This window comes from Trichosurus vulpecula, chromosome 7 (genome assembly GCF_011100635.1).
Source record: "Trichosurus vulpecula isolate mTriVul1 chromosome 7, mTriVul1.pri, whole genome shotgun sequence".
Taxonomy (NCBI): domain Eukaryota; kingdom Metazoa; phylum Chordata; class Mammalia; order Diprotodontia; family Phalangeridae; genus Trichosurus; species Trichosurus vulpecula.
In genome coordinates this window covers 220,082,383-220,098,606 of record NC_050579.1, presented here as the reverse complement: position 1 = coordinate 220,098,606, position 16,224 = coordinate 220,082,383, and the positions used below count along the sequence as shown (strand labels likewise).

At 36.2% G+C, this 16,224-nt stretch overlaps 1 protein-coding gene across 1 annotated transcript in view; it reads right to left on the bottom strand.

Annotated features, from left to right (window-relative positions):
- Positions 1-16,224, bottom strand: part of KHDRBS2 (KH RNA binding domain containing, signal transduction associated 2) — an 886,124-nt gene that overhangs the window by 42,283 nt on the left and 827,617 nt on the right. Inside the window, exon 7 of the mRNA XM_036767560.1 lies at positions 14,669-14,751. Within this exon, the coding sequence (XP_036623455.1) occupies positions 14,669-14,751 (83 nt within the window). The remainder of the gene's footprint in view (positions 1-14,668; positions 14,752-16,224) is intronic.

Here is a 16,224-nt window from a genome sequence, read left to right as displayed (position 1 = left end):
TGATAATTTGTGTTCTTGAGATATTTTCTCTCTTTCTCTCCCCTTTTCCTTCTCTCTTTTCTTCCTTTCTTCTTCCCTACTTTCTCTCTCTCTCTCTCTCTCTCCCTCTCTTCCTCCCCCGTCTCAATTCTTCTCCCCACACCTTTCCTCTCCTTACTTCCACTACAATTGTATAGCCATTTCTCTTTCTGAATTCTCTTGAATTGTCTATTTCCAATTTAGCTTGTGTGTGTCTATGACAGTGAGTGCTTATTTTTTGTTTAACTTATTCTGACCCTTAGTACATAAATGAGAGGTGAACAATTTTACCACAAAACATTAATCTTCCTTTATTGTGTGGAATTATCATTACAACATAGCAATTATTTCCCATAAATAGGACCTTTAGCCGACTGATTAATTAGGCCCAGGGGGACATGCCATTACTAAATGATCTGTTTCATGCCTTTTGTACAAGTACAGAAGAGCGGTTGAACCCTAGCATGGCTCAGACATCATTTTAACTGTATGTTGATGCTTCTTTGCCTATGTCATAATTCATCAGCAGCAATCACATTTCTAGGATTATAAATATCAGTATAATTTCTCATTATTCTAATACTGATGGTAGCAGACATGATGCCTGAATTCACTGTTTCAAGCTACGTTATGGCTACATGCTGACACTGATTTATCTTCTTCCTCTTTTAAAGCAAAAGTGAAATAAATCTCTCCCATTTTGGAGAATGTTCCAAGTCTGATTTGTATGAGCTGGTTTATTACAAGGTCATAATCATGCAATAGGTTTTGTAAATTAAAATAAAGCTAATATTGCTTTATAAAGGCATTACTAGCCTATGATTCAGACCTGCCAAGACTTTTCCTTGTTAATCTGGAGAAATGCAGACAATATGATTCCGATTCTGTCAGTGGGTAAGGGAGGTTGTTAACTAGTTCATGTATACAAATGGTGAGGCTTCCAGCCAGTTGTCAAATGAAGATTATTGTAATGTATCTGCACTGAACTGTGATTGATCTTTCCCATTCCTTTCAGCCTTTGTCCAGCTTCTCTCCATACCCTTTGTCTCTTACTCCCCTCTCCCCCATGGATACACTTTTCTTTCTTCTCAGTTTCCTCTGCCCATCACACTCCCCTTTTCCCCAGTCCCTTTCCTGCTTCATATTCCTTTTGTTTTTTCCCTTCTGCAGTTTGTCTGCCCACACTGTCTCCCATCCTTTCCCACTCCTATTTCATCTAATCTTATCCCTCTCTTCCTTAATCCTCTCCTCTATCTGTGTCTTCCTACCCTTTAACCACTTCTCTCCCTTGTCCTGTCCTTTCTTTCACCTGTCTCTCCCATGGTCCATTCCTTCCTTTCTCCACTACTATATACCTCTTATCATTCCTTGTCTCCTCTACCTGATTTTGTGGATAAAGAAACTGAGGTGTAAGGAATTAAATCATTTGACCGTAGTCGCAGAAGTGGTAATGTCAGGGGAGAAAACGAATGTCCTTCCTTCCCTTCCCCTCATATCTCTCTCTCCCTCCTTCTCTCTTGAATTTACTTTGTATGATTTTTTAAGTGTTTTGCTTTTACATGTATCCGCCTTTCCTCCACGTCCCCACCCCGCCCCACCGCACCTCCCCTGCACCCCCCCCCCCCCAACCAGAGAGTGAATTCCTTAAGGGAAGGAATGTTTTTTTCTTTGTTTCTTTTGGTCTTTATATCACTAGGACTTAACACACACACACACACACACACACACACACACACACACACACACACATAAATAAATGGGGCAGCCAAGTGGTGCAGTGGATAGAATACTGGCCCTGGAGTCAGGAAGATTCATCTTCCTAAGTTCAAATATAGTCTCAAACACTTCCTAGCTGTATGACCCCAGGCAAGTCATTTAACTCTGTTTGCCTCAGTTTCCTTATCTGTAAAATGAGCTTGAGAAGGAAATGGAAAACAATTCCAGTATCTTTGCCAAGAAAACCCCAAAATGGGGTTACAAAGTATCAGACACAACTGAAAAATGACCAGATGATAAAATTTAACAAATATTTCTTGAATTAAATACCTGCAGAAATCAGCACTTGTTAAGTTTAAGAAAAGGCAGTCTAGTCCTCATATTACAGATGAAGAAACTAGGCCCAGAAGGCCCAAGTACATATACAAGATCACACACATAGGAAATAGTAGAAATAAGATTCAAACAAGTCTTCTGAGTCCAAATGCAGTGAAAACCATATGATTCTGACCTGTACTTTGTAAAGACTCAACTAGATCTCATGTAGGTACTTATATCAATGCTTCTTTCTTATTCATTTTTGTGGCCAGAATGTTATACAGGCGTTCAAAGCCAGAACCTCTAGAACACAACAGCAATGAATCAAGGAATAATGAGCTCATTCCTACTATTGCGAGATGTACTGGCAGACTCATTCTACTAACAGTTGAATATCTGGGAAATTCTTGATTTGCTGATGGTTTCATTCCTCAGAAAGAGAAAACAACGAAGCCAACTATAGTTGGAATTCCTTCTGACCAACAAGAAGGATCTGTTGGCGATGGAGAAATGACAGGAACCTTGGAAGAAAGTTACTATGTCACCTTAGAATGAATACACAACAGGGAAAGAAGGGAGTGCTGGCTAATGAGATTTATGCCCTAGACTGAAGGAAAACAATTGAAAAATATTACGAGAACAGAGAGAAGAGATAGCCATGGAACATGGCTTTGAACTTTGCAAGTAAGGAAGAATGAAAAATTGTTAAAAAGAATAAAAAGGAAATTCTGAGAATATCATCATAAATAACCCTGATGGAGAAGAAGGGTGGTTTTTTCAAAGTGTGTGCACAGAGATTTCTCTGATGAATACAAGTTTTACAAATATAAACAGAAAAAATGGAAAAAGAGGTACATAGGCAAAGAGACATAGGAAAGAATGTAATGGACAGTGTCAGGAAGGGTAATTCTCTTAATGAGCTGAGGGACAAAGTGAATGTCAAAGGGAAAAGAAAGCATGCTTTTAATCTACTTACACGGCAAACTCAAAGGAGGAATAGTTCCACTATGGAATGTATTTTTTTTAAAATTGTTTTAGTAAATCATTTTCTTCAAAATTATCTTTGATGGCCTCAAACAAGACAGTCCATCTCCTTACTCTGAGCATTTTTTATTGGCTGCCCTCCATGCCTGGAATGCTCTTTCTCATCAACTCACTCCCTAGCTTCTTTTAATTTTAATTAAAATCCCGTTATCTATTGGAAGTGTTTCTCTATCCTTGTCAATTGTAGTGTGTCCACTGTGTTGATTATTTCCAGTTTATCCTGTGTGTAAATTGTTTGTACATAGCTATTTGCATGCTGTCTTCCCCATTAGATTTTGAGATCCTTAAGAGCAAGGACTTTGTTGTTTTACCTTTATATTCCCAGAACTTAGTACAGTGTATAACACATATTAGGTACTTAGAAATTGTATATATATATATATATATATATGTATATATATATACATATATATATATGTATATATATATATATACATATATATATATATATATATATATACACACACACACTTACATACACACACACACACATATAGACCTACTGACTTTGTTGTTGTTTGTCTTTTGTTTTCAAAGATGACCAATGACATCATGTTGGGATAAAATAGTGAATGATAGATGTTGTCTTGACTTAGCTTGAATTGCATGTAAGTGAGTCAGAGTTTCACAGCCTTACTCTCTCATTAAAGTCCAATGGCAGGACAGATGTCAAAATGACTGGAGTTGGCTCAGGATGCAGCGGATCACCTTGGCATCTTCACTATCTAAACTCTAAGTGCTCCACAGTGCCTGCTTCAGCTGGTTTCATGGCCATTGGAACAAAATGTTCTCCTTCACCCATTCCTCTGGGGAAAGTCTTCACATGCTTGGGGCAGATATCCCCCTAACTCACTGATGCATTTGAGGCTTATCAGTTACCCTCATACTGGTTTAGCCCACCTGCCAAGATGATTTTACTGGGGTGTGGCCACCGCACATGTTAAAGCTTCTTGGAGCCACAGGTGAGAGCTGGGTGATGGGTGGACACCAAAGGTATCCCTGAAAAAGGCTCAGCAAACTCTCACACCAAAAGGGCTATTCCTCCTTGAACACCCCACTGATTAACTGACTGAACATTTATTATGTTGATATTTTGTTTCAGTATAAAATATGAAACATCCATGTACTCAAATTGAATTCCCTCAAATGTACAGCCTTCAAAGCAGTGAAGAAAAAGGTAATTGCAACTGCTAATAGAATCAACCTTCCACTTTGGCAATCTTCTGTTTATTAAAAGCAAGGATGGTGGATTGATGCTGTATAAATTGGTACCAAAACTGTCTCTACACTTTGATCTAAATTAATTTGCTACTTAAAGTTGCCTTCATTTATTTAGTTATTCTGCAATACTCCATGTAGATCTTGCTGAATTTTAATTATTCATATTTGTCATTCCTTATTATGCAAAAGAATGCAATAGACTATTTCATTATCTTCATGTATGTCATATTTTAAGTTATTCCCCAATCACTGGGTCCACATTTTGTAGCCATTGTTTTCAAAAATAATGCTTTCAATATTTGTAGTGTGTATTTTTCTTATGCTTTCTATAATCTCCATGGAGGTAGAGCCAATAGTGAGATCATGTAGTTAAAGCGTATGAACAACTTAATCTCTTCTCTGGCATAATTCCAAGATTTTTCCCCCCAGATGTGGGACTAGTTCACAACTTTCCTTGTGGCAGATCAGTATTGTATCATGTCTTTTGCAGTGTTTGGACAAATATATAATTTTCCACCTTTTATTAACTTTTGTAATTTGATAAATAAGGTGATTTCTTAGAGTCGCTTTAATATGAACTTCTATAACCATTTACAATTTTGAGAACTTTTAAAAAATGGATGTTAGCTTCTATTTCTTTTTTTTTTTTTGGAGGGGAGAAGGCAGGGCAATTGGGGTTAAGTGACTCTCCTAAGGTCACGCAGCTAGTAAGTGTGTCAAATGTCTGAGGCTGGATTTGAACTCACTTCCTCCTGATTCCAGGGCAGGTGCTCTACTCACTGTGCCACCTAGGTGCCCATCTATTTCTTTTTTTGAAAAATATTTTTATATATTTTGATTATTTATCTACTGGGGAATGGTTCTCTACCTTAAAGATTCATGTCAATTACCCATACTTTTTAAATGTTAAGCTATTTTTTTAGACATTTTGTAGCAAATGTTCCTAATCTGTACGTTATTTTTTCTTATTCTCTTTAAATTTTACTGTGCATAATTTTTTTATATTTTGATAATCAAAGTAGTTTGTTTTTATAGTCCTTGAGTCATGACTGGTTATAAATTTATCACCTCTATATGGAAGAAAGATATACAAGTGAATTATGAAAATAAAAGGGCTAAAATGTCCTTACTCACTGACCCAGAGATTCCAATAACAACGACAAAGGAAGACTCCATACACAGTAACATATTGGTAGCAGTTATTTTGGTAATAGCAAGAAAATGGAAACAAAGTAAATACCCATCAACTGAGGAATGACAAAAACAAATTGTGGTACATAAACATAATGGAATATTACTGGATTCTAAGAAATGAATATGATGAATACAGAAAGGCATGGAAAGACTTACACGAACTGATGCAAAGTGAAGTAAGTACAGCTAACAAAAACAATAGGCACAGTAACTATAAGAATGTAAATGTAAATCTCAATAACCATACAACAATAAAAAATGAATGATGTAAAAGTACAAAGAGCAAACTTTACCTCAAAGAAGAGAAACGAAAAGTCACCTTCCCCACCCCAATTTCTTTGGGGAGGTGAGAGGAGAACGATAGATGTGGCATATTGCATATACTCTCAGATTTTTTCCTATGTAGGGATTAATTTTGGTATTTTTCCCTCTTCTCTTTTTAAATGAAAAAAAAGTTTCATTTGAGATCTTATAAGGGATATTGGTAACATAAAAACAAAAAAAATCAATAAAATCTATTTTTTAAAATGATATGCAACTTTATATTATCTAGTGAATTTTAATTGTGTGACTTTTAAAATTAATCTCATTTATTCTTCTGTGATTTATGATAGCATATCATTTAAGTTGTTTATCTCAAATTATTTTCTGACCAACTGCATTTTAAGTTTCCTATCAGTCTGTGGTTATTTTTGTTGTTGTTCAATAAAGGGTCCTTTTCTCAAATACTATGTGTTCGTTGATTTATTGAAGATGAGATGACACTAAGAGTTTCTATCAGTCTCACTAATCTGAAATTATTCCACTGACCAACTTTTCTATTTTCATGTAATAGATTTGATAATTCCTCTTTATGGTATAGTATTATAGAGACTGGGCAAGTGCTAAGGTATGATTCTTGACCCAGGTCTTCCTGCCTCTAAGACCAGTCTTCTGTCCACTCCACTATACTGACTTTCCTGCTAAGAAGTAGCCTTAAAAGGAAAGAAGATTTAGGAATTGAAGAATTGAGAATAAGTGGGAAGGGCTCAGGGTGCCACAGGTCATCTGATGATTGTCTTAGTGTATATATCCCCTGATAGGTAGAGGGTCAGAGAACAGCCTGGCCCCTAACTCTCAGACTTGAAAGCAGAGGAGCAGAAAATGGGGCAGCTAAGTGGGTTCAGTAGATAGGATGTCAGGCTGTTCTCAGGAAGCCCTGAGTTCAAATTCAGCCTCAGACATTTAGTAGCAGTGTCACACTGGGCAAGCCACTTCAATTTGGTTTGCCTTATCTGTCAGTGGGGATAACAACTGCACCTACCTTCCAGGTTTGTTGAGATGATCAAATGAAATGATAATTGCCTAGGGCTTAGCAGAATGCAGGCATAAAGTGCTATATAAGTGTTAATTGCTATCATTATTAGTAGCAATCACTGCCATTCTCTCCTTGACTCATTTGAGATGGCTATATGAGAAACCTGAAGGGGTCTAGGTCAAGTATCAATTGGTAACCCATTTCCATTTTCTTTGCCAGAATGCTTCATTGTCCTTGTCTTTAGGGTAACTATTCAGAATTATACGGATAATTTATAGTAGTCATTTTAATAGATTTGCATAATTTTGCTGATATAGATTACCCTAGAAGTCACTGTGTTTACTAGTGCTGATTAAATTTTTCTCTTCCATTTCTATGTTTAAAGAAAAAGGAAAAGAGCCTATATGTTCTAAAATGCTTATAGCAGCTCTTTGTGGTGCCAAAGAATTAGAAACTGCAAGGATGCCCATCAATTGGGGAATGGTTGAACAAATCACAACTTGTATATGATTGTGATGGAATACTATTGTACTGTAAGAAATGATAAGCTCAATGATCTTAGGAAAAACATGGAAAGACTTGCCCAAAATAATGAAAAACGATATAAGCAGAACCAAGAGAACGCTGTATACAGTAACAGCAATATTGTTTTAAGAATTACTTTGAGTGAGCAAATAAGTATTTTTGACTGTTATAAATGCCCAAATTAATTATAAGGACATGGGAAGAAAGATGCTATCTGCATCCAGATAAAGAAATGTTAAATAGAAGTATATATAGAATAATTTAGATACACACACAACACACACACACACACACACACACACACCTATTTGTGTCTAATGATAGTCATCTCTTGGACAGAGTGGGGGAAGGAAGAAATAAAAAGGCAAAATAGAAATTTACAGGATAATTTTACTATATATTTAAAAGGAATAGCAAGTCATCCATAATGGATTTGCAGTTTCATGTGCAATCATCTTTTTTTATTACAGTGTCATGGAATTGCTTGCTTTATTCCATAAATTAAAAGAAAAAAATCTTCCTTCCTTCCTTTTTTCCTCCCTTTCGTCCTCTTTCCCTGCTACCCCATAGCACAGAAAATACACCCAAGTTACAAATATATTTCTATTTTGGTCCAGTGGAAAGTGTTGTGTATTTGGAGGCAGAGGGTCTCATCGGTTTGAATCTGGATCAGTTCTGCTTTTCACTACCCTGCAACTACTTTCAGCTTCCTTGTACTTCATCCCTGCAATGAGAGGATTAAACTATTTGGCATTTAAAGTACTTTTGACCTCTAAATCTATAATCTTGCTATATTATAGATAATTAAACACCCTACTGTCCAATGGTGAAGTGATCATGAATTACAAGTTGATAGGTTTAAGGGTCAGTTATATCTCCACATCCCTTCTTGAGAGGAGTAGAAGCATTAACAATTATAATAGAGCAGCTGGGTAAAGAGTTTTAAAGAACCATGGGATCCCTTTAACTACTCAGAGCAGGAAAACTAGTTAAAAAGATCTTGTCAGACCCTCCACCTGTGAGAGGTGCCTCCCATGCCTGGAGTGCTCTCCTTTCTCATCTTCATCAGCTGACTTCCCTGCTTTCCTTTAAGTCCCTACTAAAATCCTATCTTTTACAGGAAACCCTTTCTAACTCCTCATAATTCTAGTGCCTTCCATGTTTATTATTTCTTATTTATCTGATATATCTATATCTATATATCTATATATATATATATATATATATTTTGTTCTATATTGTACAAATACATTTGTTTGCATGTTCTCTCCTCCATTTACACTGTAAGCTCCTTGAAAGCAGGGACTGTCTTTTGCCTCTTTTTATATCCCCAGTGCCACCTAGTAAGTAAAATGTTTATTGATTGTTTGATTCATTGATTGATGCCTAGGCTAGGGCAGTCATAGGATTATAAACTGAGATTTGGGAGAAACTTTAGAGGCCAACAAGTCCAAACTCTACTTCCCCCTTCATTTTACCCATGAGAAAAGCTGAGGCCTAGAGGAGTCAAATGAATTACTCAGGATAATGTAGTCATTAAGTATCTAAAAATAGGGGTTTAACCAAAATCTTTTAAATGTCAAATCCAGTGCCACATCCATTCTGCCTCAGTGCTTCTCATATGAGTGGGAATGGAAAGGAACATACAGCTATGACAAACATAAAAACCAACAGGATCTGGTAACTGACTGTAAGGGGTGAAGAGGAGGAGGAGTTCATTTGCATTATTTTTGCTCCCTTCAACAGCCAGAGTTAATTCCCTGGCTCTGGCTGTTTGGAAGTTTGCACTTCCTCTGCAGATACCAGTAAGTTTCTGTTGCAGCTTGATGGATGGCTCCAGCTATCTGCTTATGTAAAAGCAAGGATAACTAACACATCTTTTATAGTAGGAATGATTGCTATGGATCAGGTTACTAATTCTAAAAATTTCCCTAGGCTATCTTTGATGACATAAGTGTCTATAAAGGAATTTTTTTTTTACCTCCAGAATCCTATCATTATAGTTTCATAATTTTGAAATTAATTGAAATAGGCACAGATTTCAAGCACAAGTAGACTACATGGGGAAGTACTTGAAGTTTCACCAGAGTGAACCATAAAATCATAAAATTTTGAACAAATACAGCAAATATATCAATCATTGGGCATTTATTAAGCACCCACCATGTGCGAGGCACTGAGGATCAAAACACACACAAAAAAATGAAATGGTCCCAGTTTCTTTAGGCATTATTATCCCATTTTGGAGGTGAGGATAGTGAGGGCCTAAAAATTATTTGCCCAGAATCATACAACTACTAAATAGAAAAGGCAGAGTTCAAACCAGGATCTCTTCTGACTCTGAATCCGTTACTATAGATTATTTAGATTGAACTTTAGTTTTATAGATAAAAATACTGAGACTCCTAAAGGTTAAGGAAAAAACCTAAAGGTTAGTATCATGAAAAGAGTTAATGCCAAAGTCAGGATTAAAATCAATGTAGGACCTTACATTCTCTATATAACTCTATTAAATAATAACACAGGCCTTAGAACCGAGAAGACATTGATCCTAATCCCAACTTTGACATTAACTCATTGCGTGCTCCTAAGCAAATTCTTTAACCTTTTGGGGTGTCAGTTTTGTCATCTATAAAATTAAGGTTTAAACTAAATGATCTAGAGTGCTGGATTCAGAGTCAGAAGAGATCCAGGTTGAACTCTGACTTTTCTGTTTAGTAGCTGTGTGACTGTGGGCAAGTAATCTCTTAGCAGCTTCCCCACCCTGTCTTAGTGTCTCAGTATCCTCATCTCTCAAATAGAAAGAAATTTGTAAAATTTAAAATACAATATAAATATCAACTATGATGATGCTTATTGATACTGTTATTTAAGGTCATTTCCAGGTCTTACATTTTGTGGGTCTATAAATGTTTGTAGTATTTATAATGATGTCAAGTTTTTCAAACAATCATACAAAACAAAGGAAAAATACTGACTGCTATGAAATGGAGTTCTTTTCTGTTTAAATAAATCCAAGTGTCCTCATTGTACTGTTTATGCATGCAAGAGTCTGCAGATGGCATAAAAATACTAGTAAGCTATAGGATAACTGAAGAAAAATATCCCAAATTCAATAACCTATTCTAAATTCAATCTCATGTGTGAATATAATCTCAAGACATAACAGAATTGGATTATAAAATGAGGGTGAGTTAGTTTGCAGGGAGTAGTGCCACTTGAATAAATAGGACAAGCTATTATATACTTAATGTAATATGTTTTATTATATTATCTGGCTACTGTAATGCCTCACACTTGAATCTCTACAGCAAGGGTTCTTTTTTTTTGTGGAATGGTAGCCTAAAATGGGATTCACATTTTAAAAAATATCCTTTTGATCACAACATAAAAAAATATATGATTATGAATTTGATTTTCTGGCTACGTGCTTTTTGGCTCAGATCAGATCTCCCATCATTCTGAGATGAAAGAAGACTGGTTGCTATTTGGCAAATGATTTCCATTGGAAAGAATTCAGCACAAGATAAGATCAATGATTTAGAGTTGGGGGCCCCCCTAGAGTCATCCAGTCTGATCTAATTTTACAGAGAAGTTCTAGAGAGGTAAAGAGACGTGTACAAGGTCACATGGGTAGAAAGTGGCAGATTAGGTGGAATTTGAACCCAATTCCTGTGACTCCAAATTCAGAGCCATTTCTGTCAAACCAAGGATTTTAAATAGTTAGCTTTATCGAAGACACTTACTTGTGTCAGAACAAAATGGAAGCCCAGCTTTAGTCAATGGCCTCAAGAAAATGAGTTTCTAAGAAAACCATAATCCTAAAACTGCAAAAGAAAGCTTTTATAATAAATTCTCTTTTCCTGTCTTCCCCCAGGCCATATATGACACAGGAGACAAAAATGAAGAACATCAGAGTCTTTTGCATCCATTGTCAAGTTTAGGTTTCATTAAAATGTCATTCATTTGAGCTGCCTCTTGAGTAGTCTTTTAACGGAGGTTCTTTTTTCATCTATCTGAAAATTTTTAGAGTTAATGATATCTTACAAGGCAATTGGGAATTAATTAAAGTTGTTATACTTTCTGAACTTCAGGTGAACCTTTTGTAGGGATGTTACCTCACGAACTTCCCTTAGAATTACTATTTGGGGATGGTCTAATTATTCAATTTGGGCACCGGCAAGATCTTATTTTATAAGCTCCACAAATTTATATTCACTTGCCTGAAACACTAGATTGAGAAGTAACTCTCTGTAAAGATAAACTACTTTGTTTCTTTCTATTTTCCTAAATTATAAATATGCTATTAGGTGAAGATATGTTGTGGAAAGCTTGTACCTGTGGCTTTAGATATAGCATACTTTAGAAATCTCAGGGGGCAGCTAGGTGGTGCAGTGAGTAGAGCATCGGCCCTGGAGTCAGGAGGACCTGAGTTCAAATCTGGCCTCAGTCACCTGACACATGTACTAGCTTTGTGACCTTGGGCAAGTCACTTAACCCCAATTGCCCTGCCCCCCCCCAAAAAAAAAGAAGTCTCAGGAGATAAATTCCACATATTCTACAAAAGTTGGAGGGAAAAAACCAAAAACTTTTGTGCATGTTTTTGTTGTGTTGTTTTAATCATGTCTTACCCTTCATTACTCCACTTTTTTTTGGGAGGGGGGCAAAGATACTAGAGGGTTTGCAGTTTCCTTCTTCAGCTCATTTTACAGATGAGGAATTAAGGCATACAGTTTAGTGAATTGCCCAGGCTCGCACAACTAGTAAGCATCTGAGGCCAGATTTGAACTCATGGAGCCTTTCTGACTGCAGACCTGGCACGCTATTCACTGTGACACCTAGTTCATGCTACTGGGTAATTTTACTTTCTATATTTTTAGGGTGGGGAAAACATTCTGCCTCACACAGCTTTTGCAGATCCTATTAACTTTTGTAATCAAGGATTAGTCCATGTGCTTTCTTGACTCCTCTCCTGGCCTTGATTTTCCTTCCACAGGTAAATAACTGGGGGGAAATACCAATATTTCCCAAGCAGTATAATAGCTGTATTAATCTTTAACCATGAAGGCCAAATCATCTTTGTTTTCTATTTCTTCTCAATCTTGAAATTTCCTGGCACATAGTAAGCACCCACTGAATGAATGAACAAATGAATGAATAAGGATGAAGAGTACATGGAGACTAGAAATGAACCCTTACAATCTAAATTCCTCATTAAGAAAAGATGAAAACTTTCATTTCTATATTCTTCTCTAAAGAACTTACTTATTTTTCAGCACAGCTTCTGTTTTTTCTTTTACTCTGTGCTCCTAAAGCCAACTAGCACTTAGCAAGAATGAATTACCAAGGTGCCTTGTCTTCATTCCTTTCTGCTCAGGCTACCTTTGCCCATTTTACTGTGCATTGCTCATTAGGCTTCTCGCCTGACAACAGACTGAGAAAAGAGAAAACTCAATTTCACCACCTTCAGGACCTCACTCTAAAGATAAAGTAGCATTTTAAATGATATGTATGATCTTCTAGACTGCTTACTTTCCTTCATTTGTATTTTCATTGTTTTAGCATGATTTCTTTGATCTATATATCAAAACATATGCATACATAAATGTGTGTGTATATATATGTGTGTGTGTATACACACACACACACACACACACACACACACACACACACACATACAAAGTTATCCTTTCCACATCTCAGGGGTTAGGGGCATGGCTCCCCTGTAATTTAATAATGTTGTCTCTGTTTAAATTGTATAATTAGAAAGAATAAAAATTTACCCACAACCAAAGACATTTTGAGTGCATTATTTCTTTCGTGTGTAAACTTCTTCAAAGTGTCCATCTTATTTGAAATTGTGATAGTCATAGCACTCCAATTTAAAACTGCCAAAACACTTTCATCTAACTTATCTTTTACTCTTGTCACTAGTTTCAGACATCACTCTGCTCCAATAAACCTAGATATTGCTTCTCATCTCATTTCTGAACATTTTCCTTTGTTTCTACTTCACTGGGTAAGACGTAGCATTATATAGTGAATAGAAAACCAGCCTTGGAACCAGGAAGATTTGAATTCAAGGCCTACCTCTGACAAGTGATGGTATGGCCCTGGGCAAGTCTTAATCTCATTGCTCTAGGCAGCTCTTGAAGGCTATAAATCATGGAAAAGGTTCCATCCTATATTGATTGATGGACTTCAGTAATCTAAGCATTCCATATACCAATGAAGTCACAGGTCCAGTCAGTATCCTCTCCCTCAGTTTTAGAAAATATATTTTTCTATAAAGGCCATGCTCTTTTTCCTCCATGTTTCAGACAATCTTATTAATCTTGAGGTTCTATGTGAATCACATCTCTGACTATCCTATCAGATGTGATAAATGTTTTATCTCCATGGTCTTAATCCAGCCTAGTCTACTGGAGTGTCAATAAAACATATTTATGAATAACTAATACTAGACACACTGAAAGTTCCATTATCTATTTATATCAATTAGTTCTCATTGTTTACTATTTCATGTCTTACTATGAAGAAATACTCTAAATTTAGCTTTCATTTTTCTCCAAAAATATTTATGGCCGTGTAGAATAATATTTATGCTCCTATCACAGTTTTGTGCATGGAAATTTTTTGGTGATTTTCTGAAAAAAAAAAAAAGGAAATGAATCCCAGCTACTAAAAAAGCAAAACAAACTGCAACAACAACAAAATCACTATTGTAGGACCACGTGTTCTGCATGAATCAAAAGAATGGTGAGCTCAATAATTTCTTAGAGTCACATAAGGGAAGGAAAACCAGGTTTCATTCTTTAAGATGTGTCAAGAGTCTCTTTCTTTGGCAGCAAAAGAGTGTATATATCTTTTGCCACCTTGTCCTTAACAAACAGAAAAACAGATAAGCTAATAGGGTAGGAAAATATAACAAATACTCTATATTCTTGAAAATCTAAGTTGTTCATGTCAAATGTACTTCCCTGTACATCAAAAATAACTAAGGCATTTATTTATGATCAAAATTGCCCATTATGAAAATATTCCTTTTCATTTCTGTATTCTTTTCTAAAGTGTTTGCTTATTTTTTTGGCACACAACAGAACAGTAGTTTTGTTAAGATGAGTTTTCATGCTTGAAAGATGGCCCTGCTATTTCTTAATTTGATTATGAAAGGTTAGCAATTTTGACCACTCATGTAGTGCAGTAAAAAGACTAGCTGATTCATAAAGATTAAAAAAAATCTCACATCATGTATCTGGCACTCAGATGAAGAGATTAAAGAAAAAGTATTACACTGAATTTTGAAATCCATCATTCATGTAATGCAAATTTTACCTTTGTGTTTGGGTCGCATAGCTGCTATCATAGGCCTCGTAGCTCTGGTCATCATATTCACCCCCATAGCCATCATCATATCCCTAAAGAAGGGGGAAAAAAGAGAGCTCAGCAAAAACTAATTTGTAGGAATTTGCAATTCCACATTAATAAGGTAATATAAGACGCTACCTGAGGGTAGATTTTTTTCTTTCCTTTTCTCGGTGATCACAGTACATATTATATTAGAATAGTAAAGTGCATGTAACTCGACTATAGAACTTCATGGATTAAATATTATAATTTAGGAAATTGCCTCTTAATTAATAAAAAAGCCAATTATGCCTCAAAGAATAGAAATATATCTGTGGTTTATCTAGAATTTTGAGCCATTGGAGTAGTTTGAAAAAGCTCTTGTTTGGGGATGTAGTTTATTTTTACCTCAAGCTGCCTCTGCTTTGGAAAGAATTTCACCTACCTGCTGCCACTGCCTTGCCCAATCTCTAGAACCCTCTATCTTCTATACCTGAAACATCTCTAGTTCCTCCTAACTGATTGGCAACCGTTTGTCTGTGGCATCAGAGATGAGATTTTCCTAGGGGTTAGACTAAATGATCTTTGAGGTCTATTCTACCTCTACATCTATGGTCCTACTATCTTTTTATCCCAAGTATGACTCCACCCATCCTTATCAATCCTAGGGTCTTATTCATCATGTTGGTGACCCACGCTAAAGAACTGAAGGTGTCGTCAAGTAGAAGAGGAACTCAATTTGCCCTGAGTTTTTTTTTTTATTGTTCTGTTTTGGTTTGGTTTGTTTGTTTCTCTAGAGGGGAACTAGAAGCAGTGGCTGGAAACTGCAAGAAACAAATTCGAGTTAGAAATCAGAAAAAAAAATCCATATATTAGAACTTTCCAAAAGTAGAACTGACTGTCTCAGAAGACAATAGGTTTCTCCTCAGAGATCTTTAAGCAAAGGCCAGATAACAAATTATCATTTGAGGCATAATGTTTTGTTTTGTTTTCCGTAGGCATAGTTTGGAATAGCTAAATTTCCAACTCTGAAGAACCTGGCATAAACAGGGCGCCAGGGTAGAAAGATATCTCTCTTCTTCTCCTTGAAGATCATTATGCCCAAAGTCAGTGTGCTGTTTATAATACACCCCCACCCCCATACTGCTCTGTCGTTTTCTTTCAGGTGACAATGATACTAATGTTCCCTTCTTTCATTTTTTTTTCTCCACTCCTTGCTCCACCTCAGCCTGGGAGTCTAAAGTTAAGCTTCTTTTCCTCTGTGAGGCAAAACATTGGTCATTCTGCTTCTAGCGTGAAAATCTCTAAAACTTCCCAAAGTGACTGCAATGGTCTGAAATACCTGTGCTAACATAATGGTAATTTTGGGAATGCAAGAGATATGTTCTTTTGCTAACTTGTATGATTGACTAGCAATCAGTAAGATGAGCAAATGGTTGTTATTCCATCATTCAGTTGTGTCTAACTCTTCATGACCCCATGGACCATAGCACACCAGGCCCTTCTATTCTCTACTATCTCCTGAAGTCTGTCCAAATCCATGT